The 18,947-nt window shown below is 36.9% G+C and overlaps 1 protein-coding gene across 2 annotated transcripts; it reads right to left on the bottom strand.

Moving 5' to 3' along the window:
* Positions 1-67: 67 nt before the first annotated feature.
* LOC103717064 (protein STRUBBELIG-RECEPTOR FAMILY 8-like) lies at positions 68-17,283 on the bottom strand. Of its 2 annotated transcripts, XM_008805303.6 has the most exons (16): positions 16,754-17,283; positions 16,155-16,287; positions 15,991-16,062; positions 15,821-15,886; positions 15,658-15,729; positions 15,500-15,571; positions 12,767-12,838; positions 12,601-12,666; positions 12,461-12,526; positions 12,039-12,370; positions 10,448-10,704; positions 2,593-2,864; positions 2,372-2,507; positions 2,122-2,261; positions 1,848-2,004; positions 68-547 (listed from the first exon to the last, which is right to left on the bottom strand). In XM_008805303.6, the coding sequence occupies exons 1-16, from the start codon at positions 16,899-16,901 to the stop codon at positions 389-391; spliced, it is 2,220 nt and encodes a 739-aa protein (XP_008803525.2). In that variant the 5' UTR covers positions 16,902-17,283; the 3' UTR covers positions 68-388. The 2 variants fall into 2 exon arrangements, with proteins under 2 accessions (XP_008803525.2, XP_088571946.2); XM_088715820.2 differs by lacking the exons at positions 15,821-15,886; positions 15,991-16,062; positions 16,155-16,287 and having other exon boundaries at positions 15,658-15,762; positions 16,754-17,086.
* Between the last annotated feature and the right edge of the window lie 1,664 nt (positions 17,284-18,947).

Raw genomic sequence — 18,947 nt, 5'->3', positions numbered from 1 at the left:
CCTGAATCATTCATATACGTTCCACTGGAATGCAAGGTGAAAAAAAAAAAAAAAACATAAACTGAAATGAAAGAGGAAAAAACTTTCGATGCTCATTTTTTTTATTAAAAAATTATTTTGCTGCAACACGTGTACATGGAATGCATATAGACCCATCTAGATATAGAAGCATAGAAAATTGATCGTAATAGGGAAAACATATTTTAGCGTACAAAATGAAAAATAGCCTTGATTACTCTTCCATGCCCTGAGAAGCCTTCAACCACTGGATTTCCCAGGCGCAGGATCTGCTGTACCGGACATGCAATTGGACTACTGGATTCTGTTTCAGCGCTCCCTCGGCTCATGCAGCCCAATGGAACTGCATACTGGCAGCAAGAGTATCAATCTAAAAAGACAAATCCGTCATACTAACTTCATGCTCTGGTACCCTATAGGAATATCCAAGCTCGTCTCCAGAGCTTCTTCTTACTATGCTCGCCCTTTGCATTAACCGAACCAGCTGTTGGACAACTTCAGATATGGGAGGGCGGAACTCTGGCTCAGGCTACGCAGACCAAAATAATTGGTTTGAGAGAGTATTGAAGTGGGAAGTACTTTCAGAACTCAAACATGGAAAAAAGAAATGAAAAATGATTAGCATTTAACAAACAATACAGATTCTAGGAGGGGGATGCCTGGTGACAGAATAATACTCAGTACCAGTTACCTTCCAGAAACTATCTGATTCAAAATCTTAAAGTTTAATTGTTGCAGAAGCATGCAATCATACATCAAAAACCATTTCCCATAACCCTATATCCTTACCAAATCAATCTGATTTTCTAGATCTCATGAAGATATGTCAAAATTGGGAAATATAGCTTAATATATTTTAAAAAAAATCATGAAAGCATACAAAACAGTTTTCCATTCTGGATGCTGGAACATAGGAATTTCCCATTGTCCCTAGTACAGTTTCTACTGTCAGCATCCACTGCAGGGGCTGGAACATTAAAATTCAAACCTCTTGTTCTGCAGTACTGGTTAATACCATTTTCTGTAGCATGTGGGGGCATGTGCATGGATGCCTGTATGCCTGCATCTCTGTGTGCATCTGTGCACAGGGGTACTTGTTCATGGATGAGTGTGTTGTGTGTGCGCGTGCATGTGCATACATACAGGAGCGTGCTTCTGTGTGTCGCTCATGCATGGATGGCTGGCTTGTTTTTTCTTTGTTTTTTTGTGGTTGGGAAAGGGGTTGATGGTTATGTAATACAAAGACAAATAGTGCCCATACACCCAAGGATGTTGATAATCAGATGAGATGGATCATGAGTTGGTGACTTGAAGTCAAAAGCCAGTACCAAACAATTTGGTGAAAACCAATGTTTAGAATAGAATAAGTTCAGTGCTATCTAAGACAGAAGAAACGTTAAAGAATAACATAGCAAAATCAATTAAAAGACAAGTCATGGAAAAATAAATAGACCAGTTACTGTAAAAGAAGCATGACGAAAAATCTTACACGAGCATGTAAATTATAGCCCCCGTGTTATTTTAATCTCATAATCAAGAAAAATAAGAAACAGTGCCGAAGATACTACCAGGGAATTAGTTGACTATCTCAACTTGTTAGGAAATTTATCGAGGAATAGCTTTGGAAGATCAGCGAAACTGTGAAACTCTACAAATCAAAAATCTGATGGAGGTCGATATGTAGCAGAAGCAACTTCAACTCGTATGCATATTAAGGAAGTTGAACATTCTAGATTGTAAATTCAGATCAGCATTGTCATGGATACAACAATCAAATACTTGATATACTTTTCTATATGCAACAAGATGATAAAAATAAAATCCACTACCTGAACACATAGTGCAATGATGTCAGCAAAACGTGAAAGCGACTTCGCAGGGTACATTCCGTTTAACGCTGGATCAACCATTTTTGCCAATGCATCAATATCATGAAGTTGTGGAGTGGCCCATCTGACTAGAGACTGTTCTGATCTTTCTCTAGAACTGACATATCCAACATGCAAATAGGAAATTCACAAACAAAATATCACATCAACAAATTTAAAATAATTTACCCAGCCAAACCTACGAGAGAAAAAAAATAAGGTAATTGAGATAGACCTGTCCAATGGTTTCCGACCTGTCAACAACTCTAACATCACTATGCCAAAGCTATATACATCACTCTTTACAGTATAAACTCCAGACATTGCAAACTCAGGAGCACTATAACCAAATGAACCAACCACTTCAGTTGAAACCTAATAAACACACAGACGAGTGACAGTTTTAGAAGAATACAGATATCTGTGGCTTCTTACCCGATAAAAAGAAAACAGAAAAAGATGATGTGTGTTGCATGATTACTTGCCTGTCTTTCAGTATTGGGTGTCAATGCAGCCAGACCGCAGTCTGATAAGTGAGGATTCAGCTCTTCATCAAGTAGGATATTTGCTGACTTGAAGTTTCTATGTACAAGTGAAGGCAAGCAAACTTCATGTAGATACCTGAATGGAAATTGAACGGTTTTGGTTAGTTGAGCATTATTTATTATGAGTGCAAATTGGAAAGTTGTATGAACTGACAGCTTACTCTAGAGCCCTAGCTGTGCCAAGTGCCACTCTCATGCGTGCATTCCAGGTTAGCTTGTTGCCGCTATCATCAGCATAGTGCAACATATCATGCAGTGTTCCATTTCCAATATACTCATATACCAAAAGCCGTTGGCCATGTTCAACACAGTAGCCTACAAGTGACACAATGTTTGGGTGCCTAAGTCGTGACATATTTGAAACAGCCTCAAGAAAATTATCTTCCTCCTGTAAGGACAGTGCTGCACTATCGATCTTCTTAATAGCAAAAACCTGGGAGAGGCAAGAAATGATTGTCGTTTGCATCTCAGCAGACACTTTATATAAATGAAAATTATAATTAACTATTCATGAATATTTTAGCAGGATGCATTTGAAGATTTTCAGCTGCAATGAATGTTTGAACAGACTACCGGAGATAGAATTAGAATTGAAACAGGAGGAAGTAAAAATAAATAAGAACAGGAAACACCAAATCAGCTTTTTTCTGAAGAATTTACAGAAGATTCGATTTTGATATTTGTCAAGGCGACATTACTAGAAACTAGTACCAGAAACAGCATAAGCTACCCCTAAACATGACAATTCTGGGATACCATATTTATCAAGATACATTTGTCAAAGAAGTTCCTTGCAAAAAAATTGGTCAGAAAAGCAAGTTTAATTCTATGATAACTAGCTCTTTCCAGCCAGATTTCAAAAATAAAATTAACTTAAGAAAGCTCTTTCCGTTGTGCTATGAGATAAAACAAATGCAAAAATCTTTATCTTCTCTCTTTAGCATTACTTACGTCTAAACTACCATAAGACCCAACAAACAACATTCCTCATATCTTCTGGACCAGAACCCTTTTCTTGGAAAAACTTCTTTATCCACCTAAAAGAGAATTTTTATAGAAAATAAATTGGGGCCAGGTTTTAAGTATCGATGCTGGTAGAACTGCTTTTACCAAGTCATGCTGAAAAAAGTACTAAAAAGGACTCAATTCAAAAAAAAATCCTTTTAATAATTTTAAACAATTACAAATATGATTTAATAGGTTCCATGCCAATCCTGTGCCAGTAGCAGTACCAGCCTGGAACAGTTACCATATTTGGTTCTTACAGTCTTTATTGATCCAAATTTTGAACGTTCATCAAGCACGCAAAGGTCACTTTTGTCCACAATGTGCAAATTGCAAACTACAAATGTAAGATATTGCATTGCTACTTGTTTTAGACCAAATGGGCTTTCACTGAAAATGGCAAATACTGATAGTTATTTGCTTCAATTTTCTTAAGATTCAAGTAATTATGGCAATCTAAGATGTTGCAGAAATAAGGATCGATTAATTTCACATGTAGAAGCTGCAAGTCTCAAGACTTCAAGGAAGCAGAGAATGCGAGATCTTTTCTTGTGGATATCAAAAAATGTGATTTTCCTTCTTAGGATAAAGTATGGACCATCAGAAAATGAATTCTTACAATTCAGCAGCTCTACCATCAAGGCTTTGAAATAAAGAAAAAAGAAACAAAGATGAAGATGCAAGTAAAGATCAGTATTAGACTTTGAAGTTAGTAGTAGGTCCTTGAATGGAAGAATAGAAAAAAAATGACCCCTAAGCTATGTGTCCCATCATGACAATCAACAACATGCACATTAACAGAGATAACCTAGCAATGATGGGATTTAATATGCATCAGTAGAGACCCTAAACATTTTAAACTTTTAATCATCCATGTAATCATAGAACTGGAAGGTAACTATTGTGCCTTCTGGTACATGCCGACTTAATTCATAGAAAGGATGGATGATAACTAGATATGACGATTCTGGAAGTCCATGGCATCTGCCAAGAATAACCTCCATGAACTAGCGAGGCTTCCCCTCGCTACTTTAAACAACGGATTATTCCACATGGATTAGGTCAGCATCTATGGACGTTCTAAGACAGTGATGACCACAATGGTACTTACAGAGGGCAAGGTCAAGGCCCCAGGTCAACTTTGAATTACTCATCTGATAGCAGATCCTTCAGTCACCCAGTCGAATGCTACATCTTAACTAACATTATTCTGCACAAAGAGATGTCTCCTAACTGTCAAAATTCAACTAGATCTTTAGGGGCAAGTAAATACGTGAAGAGGTCCTTGCACAGCTTCCCTTCAAACTATTTTCATTAAATATTATTTTAATATGGTTCTAAGATAACTACATTGATAGAATAAACCATAACCAACATAAACCATGGCTTCTAAAAGCATGGACAATAAAACAGACACTGAATAATGTGATTCTTGAAGGAGGAAACACAAGACTTTCACAATTATATTATATTCTACAAATTTAAAAGATACAGTAAAACATAGAACCGGCGAAGAAGGGGAAAGGGAGAAAGAAAGAGAGGACAAGAGAGAGGGGGGAGAGAGAGGGAGAGGGAGGGTGGTAGATGGCCGACGGAGGCCGACGAAGGGCCATGGAGGGCCGGCGAGGGGTGCAGAGGAACGGAAGGGCTTTGCCCTCTAGTTCCCTTGTTTTATTCAAAACAGGGTCCCAAAGGGGAGCCCTTTTTATTTTGAAGAGCTTAAGTGAAGTCGATAACCTTCTTACCTACATCACTTAATTTTTTCAAAATATTTTTTTATTTGAAAAAATTAAGTGAAGTCAGCAAAGGGGTTGCCGACTTCACTTAAATTCTTCAAAATAAAAAAGGGGCCCCATGCGGGATTCTTGTTTCGAATGAAACAGAAAAATCAGAGAGCAGAGGAGGGCTCTACCCCTCGGACCTCTGCCAACCGTCTGCCACCCTCTCTCTCCATCCCTTCCTCCCTCTCTCTCCCTCCCCCCCTCTCTCTCTTTTCCTCTCTCCCAATCTCCCTCTTCTCTGTCCTCTCTGCCATGTTGGGCTGTGCTTGGCTAGCCTCCGCCGGCCTTCTCCCTATCTCTCCCTCCCTTCCTCCCTTTCCCTCTCTCCCTCCCTCTCTCTTTCTCTCTTTTCCACTCTCCCATTCTCTCTCTTCCCCACTCTCTTTGTATGTTGGTACGCACCCAGCAAAGAACGACACAGGGGCGTACTAAACCATGCTGACGGGCCTTGGTACCGGCAAAGTGATCCTTGCATGGAACAATCATATTCAAAGTTGTCTGCCCATATCTTTGTCATCATACGGATGTATGCTGAAGATAATTTTCTTAAATCCTACTGCCCAAATCACATAGCATAGTCCATCCGATATACCATACACAATTTTGTAGTTGACCCGAGAATGATGAATCCAGAACTGTGATGAAACACAACCACCCAATAGTATTGTTTTGAAGGTGAGGGGCTAATACTTATCACTGAACTATGTCAGAACTTGTTAATTAAAGCAGACCCAACTTGGCATTTGAAGATGTAATCTTGCTGATGACCAGACAACATGAAGTCCCTTAGAGATACCAACTAGATGGATGCTGGTAAATATTGTTGTCATGTGGGTTTGATGGTCCAACCATACCTACAGCTGTGGAAACATTATCGGTAAAGAAAAGGACCAATTCTTCCAATACTTTGCCAAAAACTAACCATCAAGTCATCTTGAACATCAGAAACTATGGAGTTTTTTCTAGCTCAAAAAGCTAATAAGGCCCCTGCCATAGTCCGCGGAACCGTCCAAGGCATCCCAAGACGTACCCACGGCAGATCGGGATGGTTCCGGTAATGAAAATGAGAACCGGCGATAGAGGGGGAGAAGGAAAAAGAGAAAAAGAGAGAGAGAGAGCGGGAGAGGAAAGGGAAGAGAGAGGAAGGCGGGGGCTGGGGAGCTGCCTCGCCCTCCTCCGCCTCGTCCGCACGGCAGTTCTCCAGCTCTCCACTGGCCTCTCCCTTCTCTCTTTTTCTCTCTCCCATTCTCCTTCTGCCCCTCCTCTTCTACTGTATCTGTACAGGCACGACACGAGATTGTACCGACCCGTACCGCCGAGCAACCGGTCTAGGGCCCAATACCGGCATAGCAATCCTTGGCCCCTGCTTTATACCTATACAACCCCCAACTGTAAATAAGCAATGGGATAATGCTCCATTATTTCCTCTGACAAAACAACTTTTAGGACATAGATAATACACTTTGCCTTCATTTCTAATTTCATTTCATTTTTAGAACTTAATTGCTCTCTTGCCCTTATATAAGTGATCTTATTAAGGGGCCACAAAAGTTTGGTAAACATCAGGAGGACAAAATAATATCATGCATTAGATGAAGATTAGTAATTGCAGAAAACAAAAATACAGTAACGAAGAACTGATTTATAGTATATAATCATGAATATATGGAGAAAGGTGGAGGCTTATAAAACAAAATTGATTGAATATAGGAACGGGAAGGGACACCTCATAAAAAATTAGAGAAGTGTGAAAATAACTGCTGCTTAAACATTGAATAAAAATGATTAAAGGGCTCTAAATAGCATTTCTGAATATATGCATGGAGCTTGTTGATAATGTTTCTTGTTCATATCCAAGACATATGCACCACTCTGTTTTCGTTTCCCAGTTTCAAAGGAGAAAACAAATACTGGAGCAACATTTACAGATGTAAAGGTATTGACATAACATTTGATTTGGTGAGGAATAGAAAAAGATGTTATGCCTGGAGAAGTGAGATTTATATTAGAAAACAACAGATTGTTATCAAAGTCATCTTGCCTAAATAGAGATTATCATGTCCAGCCATGTTGATGAAAAATGATAGGTGCTTCCTACAAGGTATGGGAAAGTGAACAACAAATTAAGTTGGAAGTGAACATAGTTCTTTGTAATGTTCTTCAAAAATGCCAACTCGAAATTTCTGCTACAAATAATGCTCCATTTATCCTATAGAAGCATCTTCTTGATTTTCTAAGACATTAAACTAGAGCAAATGCTCTAACATAACATGTATAATTATACCGATCAAGGTTTGCTGTCTCGGTACCAGACCTCGGACCAGTGCCACACTAGCACTGTGTTGGTACGATACAGGATCTTTTTGGCATACCGAGTGTCGGTACACCACCCGTATCAGGTATTAGTACTAAACCGGTATAGTACAGTACACCTCATACCATTTGGTTCAGGCCGGTACGGCGAACCATGATACTGATAGCTAAAACTCTAATACCACCAATTTGGATCCTCTTTATAAATTCTTCATGGCAAGGGCTACATTCTTTGCTATTGCTGACTCTTTTAAAACCCTTGTTCATCCTGGATTTCTTTTACTTGTTAATCTCCTTGCTGAACTTTGAACACAAACCCAACACCCATTCCGTACTGATTTCTCTCCACTCATCATACATTCCCATGCTATTATCCTAGTTAGTTTGCTTACTCTGATCTACTTAGTTCTGAGTTTGTGCTTCCTTAAACAAAAACCTAAATAATAGTACATTTGATTAATAAATGGAAGCACGTTGCAGTACACTACATTTAATACCATATGAACTAATATAGACAGTTCTGTGGATTATGATGGAAGCAAATTTTCAATTCACATTTTTTACCAATTCAAACACAAACTAGTAATTATTTAATGCTAGGATAATTGTCAATTCATTTGGCCAAAATGGCAAATATCATCCTTGTTAAGTTTGCAACTTCTACATGTAATTTAAAACCAGCATAATTTTATACGTGTTATCTCACAGGAAACATATATGACTTTCTTTCTTACAGTTTTGTTGGTACTAAATTTTTCTTTTTCAAGACACATTTCTAGAAGTAACTTTGGACAGGGTCTAGAATCTTTGAAAAAAGGGAAAAAGAAAAAAGAAATGTGGCTCTCTCTGCAGGACCCTATCTCCTTATATATTATACGACTCTATCTTTGCTTTAATACATGAATCTGTCTTCCAGGCTAATCACAGCGAATCCATATTTCTCCATCACTGGAAATTGCGTCAGTTCTTGGAACAAAAGGAGGATCCTACAAATACTAACTCGGATATGGATCCAATAAGGAAACAAGGATATGAATCAGTTTCTCCAACCATACGAGGTACACATATGGTGACCATGCAAGACAACCATAAACTGACATAAATGATTCATTTAAGTTCCTTTAGATGTTTTGTAGGTGCACACATGAGAATATTTAGAAGTTATAAATTTACCATGATGCCTTACGTATAACAGTTTCTATGGCATGTGGAATTTATGTTTCAATTCTTCACTAAAGGTGAAATTTATGAATGATTTTATATAGTATCTTACAAGGAGTTTATATTAAATATAGGTGGTATCCAGGCTTCTTCTGAGAGGAAAGAGCGGTTTGAGACAGTACATCTAGGGTAGCACCACCTTTGAGTTCTATCTCAGGAATTAGCTGGCATGGATATCTACAACAAAGATCAAAAAACTTCCCCCTAAGGAGAAGACTTTAGTTTTGCTCAGACTTCAAAAGCTTGGAAAAGAGGATAGAAAGACTGGAAGTATCATGGATGGAAGTTGTAAAAAAGGATCTAGAAAAGATAGGTTGTAACAAATTGACAATGATGTAACTCATAATGTGGATGAATGGGCAATCCCCATCTTTCTCTCAAAAACACTTTAAGGATGAATATCAAAGGATTCATAATGCCAGCCCAAGTAGTTGGCATAAGGCTTATTTGCTAGGATTATAGTTTAATTTGTGTTTATAAAAGAATAAGAGTTGATAGTGAACATGGATGTTGAAGCTCCACATAGGCATAAAGTTTCTTCAATCAGAAAAAAAAAAAGAATGAACAAATAGCATGGGAGCAAAAAAGGTTTTCTCCATAAACATAGTTGTATATAACAAGATAAAGAACAAGATATATCAGGATGGGTAAGAGATATGGAGATAGTGATATAACTTGCTATACATGCTCTGCAGAAATAAACTTCAATGAGTAACATTCTACTAAAGTTTTATTTATATGAAGTTTGAGAGTTGGTCTAGTATCCTGTATTATGCTTATTGAGTCTAAAATTTATAAAAGCAGATATACACAAGTTAACTAGATTAAAAACAAGACATAATGTTATGTCAGATGCCTAAAAAGAATGACATATTAGACAAAAATGAACTGAAACAACATATAACTCATTATGGAGTAACTACAAAAAATATTAAAAGAAGACCATGGACGATTCTTTATCAAATAATATTATCTTATATGCATGTACTTTGAAATTGGTGGTTTTTTAATTTTCTTCTCAAGATGACGGGTGTCCTCCATCTATCAAGCAGTTAATATATCCACAGTCCACAGAGAATCTATCCAGTTACTCATGATTCACTGACCACATTTTTTTGCAAGAAACCTTAATCCAGTAGAAGTTTTTGTCCTGCATTTAATCAGGAAGGTGATGCTCGCCACTTGCCAGGACAGTGGTTGACTTGAGCAGAAGATGCAAGATACTTTTGTGGATTTCTATGGACTGTTTGGATATAATAACTTCTTGTTTTACCATTGTCATAAATAATTCATGGAAGGTTTTTCAGAGAATGCTTCTTCCAATCTAAATGAAACTTCCAATAACTACCAATAAGCAATTTGATAAGCTAGAGATCTGCCATGATGCAACATTGTTGCTAATTGCACTTCCAATTCATATACCTTTTTGGGATGGTAAAATATAATAATAGCTGATAGATACAGCTACAGATGCCAATTACAGTGTAGCAGTAGGAATTCAAAGGATATGTTTTTCCACAGCAATTTCAAAGTTTTGAAACCATGACATGACATGCTCAGTAAAATGTATAATTGGTGGGCAAGCAGGTGGTTAAGAATTTTTATGAAGATGATATGTCAAGAAGCTCAGTATAAAATTTTTCACATTTTAATGGAATCAATGAATAGAAGGTCCCGCATAAGAAGTTTTCGCTACCTTTCCATTAGAAAATTCTGCCCTGTAAACCCGACCAAGGGAACCTTCACCAACAAGGGAATCCTGACTAAAGCTGTTCGTTGCAAGTTGGAGCGAAGCAACGGTATGGGAACTTGCAGTTATAGGGACTTTTGGTCTTTTTCCAGATCCATTTTTCCCATATACTTTCTCAACCATCATTTTCTCAGGTGGTAGGGGTTTCAGACTTGTCACTGAAGCAGTTTTAAGCCTCTGCTCTTGCATCTCCTTGTCAGTTGCTACAAAAGTGAAAAGCATGACAGGAAGAAAATTAAGGAAATGGCATATTTAAAATTTAAAATGGTTATAAAATATAGAGCATAATTATAAATCAGAACATGAAATACAGAGGATAATTTTAAATCAGAACACAAAAGCCTTCAAGTCATGCAGTTCACATTTGCTCATGATAACAAGCTCTAAATCCTAATGAATCCATGAAGTTGTACACTTCATTGTCAGGGGATAAACATGATTTGTATCCAATACCTTCAACAGATAGCAATTATTAATGTCACAAATAACTCATTCTTTTATATTTAACAGGAATACAGGTATAGATGCATATGAATATGAACTTAAACCAATAAAGAACTCATGTTTTTTCCCTTCTGCCGTACTTCAATTTGTTCATATCAAATACCCATATTCTAACAATCTTGCCCATCAACATGTCATAGTGCAAATAGTTAATACTTTCCTGTAATAAATTATGAGCTTAGTTATTTATTTAATCAATCCATAGTAAGTTATGTATATACACTGCTGACCATGAGTAGTGCAAAGTAAATTATTTAATTTATGAAATTTATGAAGAATGGAAAAGCTTGACCTAAATCATAGGTAACCCTAATATGAGTGCTTGGTGAATGAAGATTCATAAAGCTAAGTCTAAATAGTTGGAACAAGGCAGGTTTATGAATTAACAATGTAAAATTATCAATCACACAATTATATCGCATTCTTTTTCTCCAAATTAATGCAAATAATTTGGAGATCTCATATACTCCATCACTAAAATTTTCTCATGAACTGCCTAAAGCCTGTACACAACCTCACTGCTGACCTCCAGTGGTCAGTGCCGTGATTAGATGTTATTGGTCTAATAATTACTCCACCACCCTCTCCTAAATCTCCACTGCCTAGCTCATAGGTTCAATTTCAGAATAGTTGATATGAATTTGTTCAGCAAAATATGTTCTGAAATTTAACCGTGCATTATGCTTAGAAACTAGTAACCATACCCATTAGAAAATATTGTATTGTTTCTCAAAGTGACACAGTTGAGTGGTAAACTCCTCCAATGAAGAGGTCAACTAAAAGTTAAAGCTTGAAGATAGAAAATATCATGATATCTAATGTGTCAAAAGAAAAAAAGATATATTTTTAACCATGTTGTTTTAGGACTACCGAAGTACATCATTATCGTATTGCCATAAGTATTTTACCATCTAAATAACATTTCCAAGTAAAACAAATACTAATCACTTCCACACTTAAGGCATGAAGAAGATTGTCACTATCATGAAAGAAGAAGGTCCATAAAAGCATAAGTTAGGAAATAAAGGGGTACCTCTATCTGCACCAATCGTAGCAGATGCTAAAGAAGGGCTTGCATTCTTTCTAGTGTCATCCTTTTTCTTTGGAAGATTCCAAATGCAAAAAATAACAGCTAGTACTATACATAAAGCACCAAGTGTTGAGCCGATAACTATCCCTGTGACTGAACCTGCCGTCAAACTCTTCTTGTTATTCTTATTATCTGGATGGAATGGTTTGCTCTCAGGTCCCTGTGGTGTATCTGTAGGTGCCTCAGTATGATTACGATTATGAGGTCTACTAGGAGGTGGCACATACGGCGGTGGTGGTGGAGCAGGACCATTAGCAAATGAGTTTCCTCCAGCACTATGCACATAATGGCAGAAAGAAGTCAGAAAAATTAAATGGGAAAAAATAAGAGAAAAAAAAGGTAACAAAGACTGCATTAATACTCACATAAGATTTGGAATTGAACTGAATTCCTGTGGTATCCAACCACTGAAATTGTTGTCTGCAATATTGCTGACAAAGAATAAAGAGTATTAATGATAGTGAATGTAACAATAAAGCCTGGCATTGCATATAGGGTAACTCACAGAGTAGTCAAATCTAGGTTAGCAAGAAGATTCACTGGGCCAGTTAATTGGTTCTCTTGCAAATAACTGCAAAAGGGGGAAAACTTTAGAACCTGGAAAAATCATACATATAGCTGAAAAATATGCAGCAAATTTTCTGGCAATAATCCATTTAAAGTGCACTTACAGACTAGAAAGATTTGACAAAGAGCTCAGAGAATTTGGAAGATCTCCTGTCAAGTTATTGAATGACAAATCCCTGCCATACAATCTTAAATGAATATGAAGAACGAAACAAAAGACCATTCTAGGAATGAAGATGTTCATAAAATTCTTCTTTGTGCATGATTAGGAAATGTGGTTTATGGTACAGGAAGGAAAATTATATACATATAAACTAAGAATGAAGTATACATTCGCTAGTACCAGATATAAAGAAGAATATTATGAAAAACAACTATGTGTTAGCATGTGCATGCTCATGTCTCTGTATGTTGCAGATTAACTATACCAACAATGATGCACGCAACATGATTGGCTTTCTTTAGCTAATTGCACCAGCCTAATTAGCCTCCCTGTAAATTATATCATTTTCAAAGGAAAATGTAAATATCTTTCGATAGGCTGGTGACTAGGAGGGCAGTGGCACCTGATGACTGCATATGCTCAATGCCTCAACCTATAGGCATCTGACAACCTGACTAATAGCTAGTTCACACAGTGTACACCTCTAGTTCTTGAACTCTTTCATACAGTTGGGAAGTAGGAACTCAAAATCCTTACATTTCCACATTCCGCCCCCCACACCCCCCCCACCCCCCTCCTTCCTACCCCCCAGTACATTTTTCAGCAGAAATGTAGTTAGGAAGTAGGAATTCATAAGCCTTACATTTTTTAGTCATGCTCTTCCATGGGATCTTGTCCCCATCTTGCGGGAGAAGTACCACTGATCAGAAGTAGGTCTACAATGTGAAAACAACTTTGATGGCATGGTAGATCAGCTATAGTTCTTTCTTAGTTGCAGATGATTTTCACCAAGTGTATGGTAAGACTACAATGAGAATTTTATCCCCACAATGAAACACAATCACTTCTTTTGGATAAGAAAAAGGTCGTTATAACCTTAATCATAAGCTGAAAATGGTTAGTTGCTTACTTAATGCACCTAAAAGATTCTTTTCTTCTTTTGCATGCCTATTGCTCTTTCCCTGCAATGTATTTCACAAGTATCATGCCACCTACAAGCTTAATGAAACTCCATTAACCTAGTTTGAGCACTTCTATCATGATTTCCTTGCCATTTGCTATATTAAAGCCAACAAAAATACATACTCTGCACTTTGCACAAACAGGATGACCATCAATGATGACAAAGTTCACATGACTTCCCCATTTTTTTTTGGTATAATGGCGGCTCACACCCTACGGGTGTGGATGCGGCCAACAAAATTAGAAAACAAAAACAACAGAGCAGATAAAGAGCTCGGCACCGACAAAGTTGCACCGATAACATTAATTTGAGATGAATTGACAAGCAATCTCATCTACTTAACCATCTAGCTTTGCAAATGTTCATGTAATGAGCTAGTATAGTGGCAAATGCCACTTAGTTAATCCCTTCTCTTTTGTTCTCTTGCCAGAGCTCGAAAGCTATGATTACTGATTTATTACTAAAGACTTCTTTAAATTTAATAATGTTATGAAAAAAGCAGAACTCAGTACTTTCTCTCTTCCTCCAAAATTAAGCAAAGTACCAGATGGTATCTCATGCTATTAGAGAACTTGCTTTTCTCTGTTGCCTTATCCCATGTCACTGTTTCTAGTTAATCATTATATTCATTAAAATAGTGCTATTCAGATCAAATAACAATTAGTTCGCACTCAGATCTTTCCATCATTTATATAGTTAAAAGTCGGATAGAACGACGATATTTAACAATTTGAAAACTTGATTCCCATTGCAATAGGTTTCCCAGACCTCCAAAAGGACCACTGCATTTACAATTCTACACACTCTATATATTTAAACAGGATCTCCCAATGACATTCTTACAGTTTCTATTTTCTCATATGAATCAGCCAATGTAAATAAACTTATGCTTGGTTACACTTTTGCTCAGTCTTTATTTCCCATATAGTTGTCTTCAAATCTTCGACCTAGAGGCTCTCTAGTTCATATTGAATTTTCTGGGCCATTTTCAGTCACATGCACATAATTAAAGATCTTTTAGCATATGGTAAACATAATGAAGGCATTCCAATTTCTTCTCACAAGAACTTTGATTTTGCAGGGTGCATTGTTCTACACAAAATCTCATAACTCCAAAGTCCAAACAAACTTTGTCTTACACATCTTCCAATAATATTATATGGGAATATTTAGATGATCATAAAGTTGTTACTGTCTGTAGTTTTGCAGAATTATATAGCCTAACATAACATTGCCAATGCAAAAAATGGTGGCAACCAATCAGTACAAATTGATTTGTTATGTGAAGTCCAATTTAATACTGTTTTAGAATAAAACTTGTATAAATTTTATTATTGGATTCAAGAAAATCAAATAAAAAAAAGTATAGTCTAGTCACAACTTCTTTAATTAATATAGCCAGGATTTCGGGAGAAAGGAAAATGTAAAATGTCTAAGTACTCAGATTCTGTCGTTCTTTTCATTAATACCTTAATGTGTATTAGATATAGTCCTTGGACAATTCTTAGGAATTTCTACTTGAATAATATGGCTATGGCAAGATGAAAAAGAATTCTCGAGATACATTATAGATCCCACTAATTATAAGGAATAAGCAATAAACCACCATAACCAAGTAGAATAGGTCTTTTTGCAATAAATGTGAAGACTGATAGATAAAGCAGCAAGGAATGCAAACATCAAAACAGACTGGCTCGCCAAGGATCTTACAACTCAGAGAGGTCTTGAAGGTTTTCAAAGATGTCCCCAATTTGTTGAGATAATGAGTTGTGGCTGAGATTGCTGCAATCAATAATTATATATAAATCATCAGTAAATGAAATTTGCCTCATAAGCATAGCACGTTATATGCTACACAATATACTTACAGGTAATTAAGGGAAACCATTGTATAAATGGAGTAAGGAAGGTTCCCAGAAAGATTATTATTTGCAAGATTCCTGCACCGTCGAATGAAGCCTAAACTTCAACATCTGAAAGTTGTGAAAAAAAATTGCTTCACGAGTAGAGTACTAAGAGATAAAACATTACAGATAGGTAAGGTTTGGCGGCAACTGATATGGAATCCCCTCATGTATGTTGTTGTTGCTCATATCCCTAACATCAAGGATTTTAAAAGAAGAAAAAAGACAACAATTCCACAATCACAGGACACTCGAAGATCTTCATCAATGAAAGAGAATATGAATTAGTTTCCTTACAGTGTTTTCAAAGACAAGAGATATGAAAGGAGGTACCCCAGAGTTCCATTCAGCCCCAACCCAGAAACCTGGCTGTTGTAGCACCATAAGAAGCACAACTGCTAAATAGGAATTTAATTGAACAGAAGACTAAACTTATTGAGATATCATTTTTTTATTTTTACATGGCAGTGACAGCTGAACCAGAACAAGTTATCCCCTTCCAAGAATCTCTACAGGGATCACCGCCACTCGATGTCCACCCGAACAGATGTGGAGGGCTATTTAAGGCGCTATACAGCACTCCAAGAGCTTGAACTGCAAACCAGAGGACACTCACTCACTCCCCAAATAATAAGAAGTATGAATACGAACAAAAATGAACCAAATGAAACCGCAATCATATTGCTCCAGTGATTTCACATAATAATAAAACACAATAACGAAGGCAGATATTGCCATTTTCCAATCCACTTAGTGGAAAAAAATAAACAGCAAGCCGTCGAATAAACATGACGATGGCAAAATAAGGTAAGAAATAATCATCTTGCAATGACGAATCTTCTTGGTCCTGAAATTCCTACCGACCTCTACTTTTAAGCCGTACAATAAAAACCAATTAATCAAATCAAGAAACAGAAGGAGAAATAGTGCAGAAAACTTTAGGAAAGAATGGAAAACGAGTTTAACGTGGAGAAACAAAAGCCGGAAAAAGATTCGAAGAGACAAATAATAACAATGGAAAGATGGATTGAATAAGATAGTAGAAGGAAATGATGAATACCATCAGAGGGGTCGGTGGCCGATTCCACCACCGCCGCCGGCGAGCCAAAAAGAACCGCAAGAACCACGATCCCTGCCAATGCCGCCATGGAACGATGCGTTGGGCTTGGGGGATCGGAGAGAAGCCGCCTCTCTCGTAGCCCTCCCATCAGAACCCCACCCCCACCCCTCTTTCTCTCGCTCTCTAAGCCCGTGATGACAGCTCCTCCTATGATTAAGAAAACCGAGAGATTCAGATGCTTGCCTCCAGACAGAGAACGAGTGTCGGCAAAGACTTTCTTCCTTTATTTCCTTTTTCTTCAAAGAAGGAGCTCACGGAGTGACGGAGGGCATCAGGGAATGAAGGCTTGGGATGGACAAAAGACAATAAAAAAAAAAAGAGAGAGTCTTGATGGTAAATCTTAGTATATATCTAAAGATCATAATAATGTAGGCGTATACGACCTGCAGAACGAGAGAGAGAGAGAGAGAGAGAGAGAGAGAGAGTATTAAGGGGGTGTTTGAGAGTTTGAGGAGATTTTCTTTGTTTATGACTTCTTTAAAGTTTAAAAAGTAGTAAAATGTGCACTTGACTTAATTACCCTGGTAGAGGGACTCCAGAGCGGAAAAAGGAGGGTGAGGTCAAAACTCGAAAACCCTGGGCGCATAAATGAGGACCGGTGGGTGCGTTACGTAGGTGGGACCCTCGTCAATCCCTCCTCTCAAACCATTTGAGCGGTGGTCTTCTATTTGTTTTCTATTATTATTCGCTTTGCGTGCGGCGACAAACCGGGAATGGCGTGGAAAAGAAAATGTGCTCCTCTCAAGCCGACCATGGCGGCATGGGACGCACGTAGTTATATGGTTCGTGGAAAACATGAAAGCGATCGTGACAAATAGTAAATGATATAGGCTCCATTTGGACCACAAATTTGTGCCTCTTTTTTAGTTATGGTTATGGTTGCTAGTGTTTGATGGATTAGATATGTTCTAGGTCCTTCTTACTAATTCAGATTCAAACCAGTAAATGGATCGAGGTATTTAAATTTTAATCCAATATATATTCATGCAATGATCGGATCTGGTTTGGCTATTTGGGTAATGAAATGGCTTGAAGAGATCTCATAAAATATATCAGAGTGGGCTAAATCTATATATATTTTTTGAGCAACTAGTTAAAATGCACATGTAGCTCTACATCATTGCTAAAGATTTTAAATTTGGAGTAGGTAGTTCATAACTAAATAAATTCTAATGCATCATATCTTACCTTTTTCACTAGGTTCAGAAATCTCTCTTCCTTAGAAATTGTTAGAGTCCATATACTGACACATATACTTCAGGAGTTTTGGAGCCTTTCCTCCTATAAAATCCTGATATGTTTTAATATTTAAAAGAGATATCTGGTAAAGACTATCTTTGGTAGTGTATGTGAACTTGAACAGCTTTTTCTAAGTAGTTGGTTCGATTTTTGTTTTGATTTTAAAAAACAACCCTAAACCAATTCGACTTGAATAGTGCACACCCCTAATTTTCAGAATCAAAAAGTTGAAAAAATAAACTATGTTTATATAGTTCAAGAATAGGTTAATTTGGGTATCTAAAAACATATACATGATATCTATTGGATATCGATAGGTTCCAAGTCTTGATTAATAAACTCGGCTTGCTTCAAACCTTCGAAATTTTTTTGTAAAGGACATAATTTAAGATATAAATAATAATTATCATAAGAAATATGAGAGGTGAGTTGAATTTGAATTGGGTAAGCATTTTTAAAAACCAATCCCATGCCCTAGCATCTTACACAATTGAGTCGATTCACATACAATTTTATCATGTACAGGCCGGTGGTTTAAATCTAAACAAACCATTTGTTTGTGGATTATGGAGGCATTTTGGATTTTCTAAAATGATGAGGAAACAGTTAATTTTTATAGCATAAAGGTGTTTGCTTAAAATAATATTGGCGTTTCTAAACATTATTAGGATAGTAAAATGATGTTTTATTTGCTGGGTAGGAATTAAGTATAAAACTAATTTTTGTTAACTTGCAAATTTACTACAGAGCAATTGAGAAGCTGATTCCTGCAAGATGAATGGAAGGCTTGCCCTTCGAAATTTTTAATTCTTATAGGAGAGATAAGAGGACTGCAATTATCATGAAAGTAGCTAATCACAAGTATCTACGTCAAATTTAAAGATTGATGTTTTTC

The sequence above is a fragment of the Phoenix dactylifera genome, chromosome 2 (assembly GCF_051530095.1).
Source record: "Phoenix dactylifera cultivar Ajwa chromosome 2, Ajwa_hap1_PhDact_Kaust_v1.1, whole genome shotgun sequence".
In the NCBI taxonomy this organism is placed as follows: domain Eukaryota; kingdom Viridiplantae; phylum Streptophyta; class Magnoliopsida; order Arecales; family Arecaceae; genus Phoenix; species Phoenix dactylifera.
The sequence above is the reverse complement of the archived record's forward strand: the minus strand, read 5'-3'. Positions and strand labels throughout refer to the sequence as shown.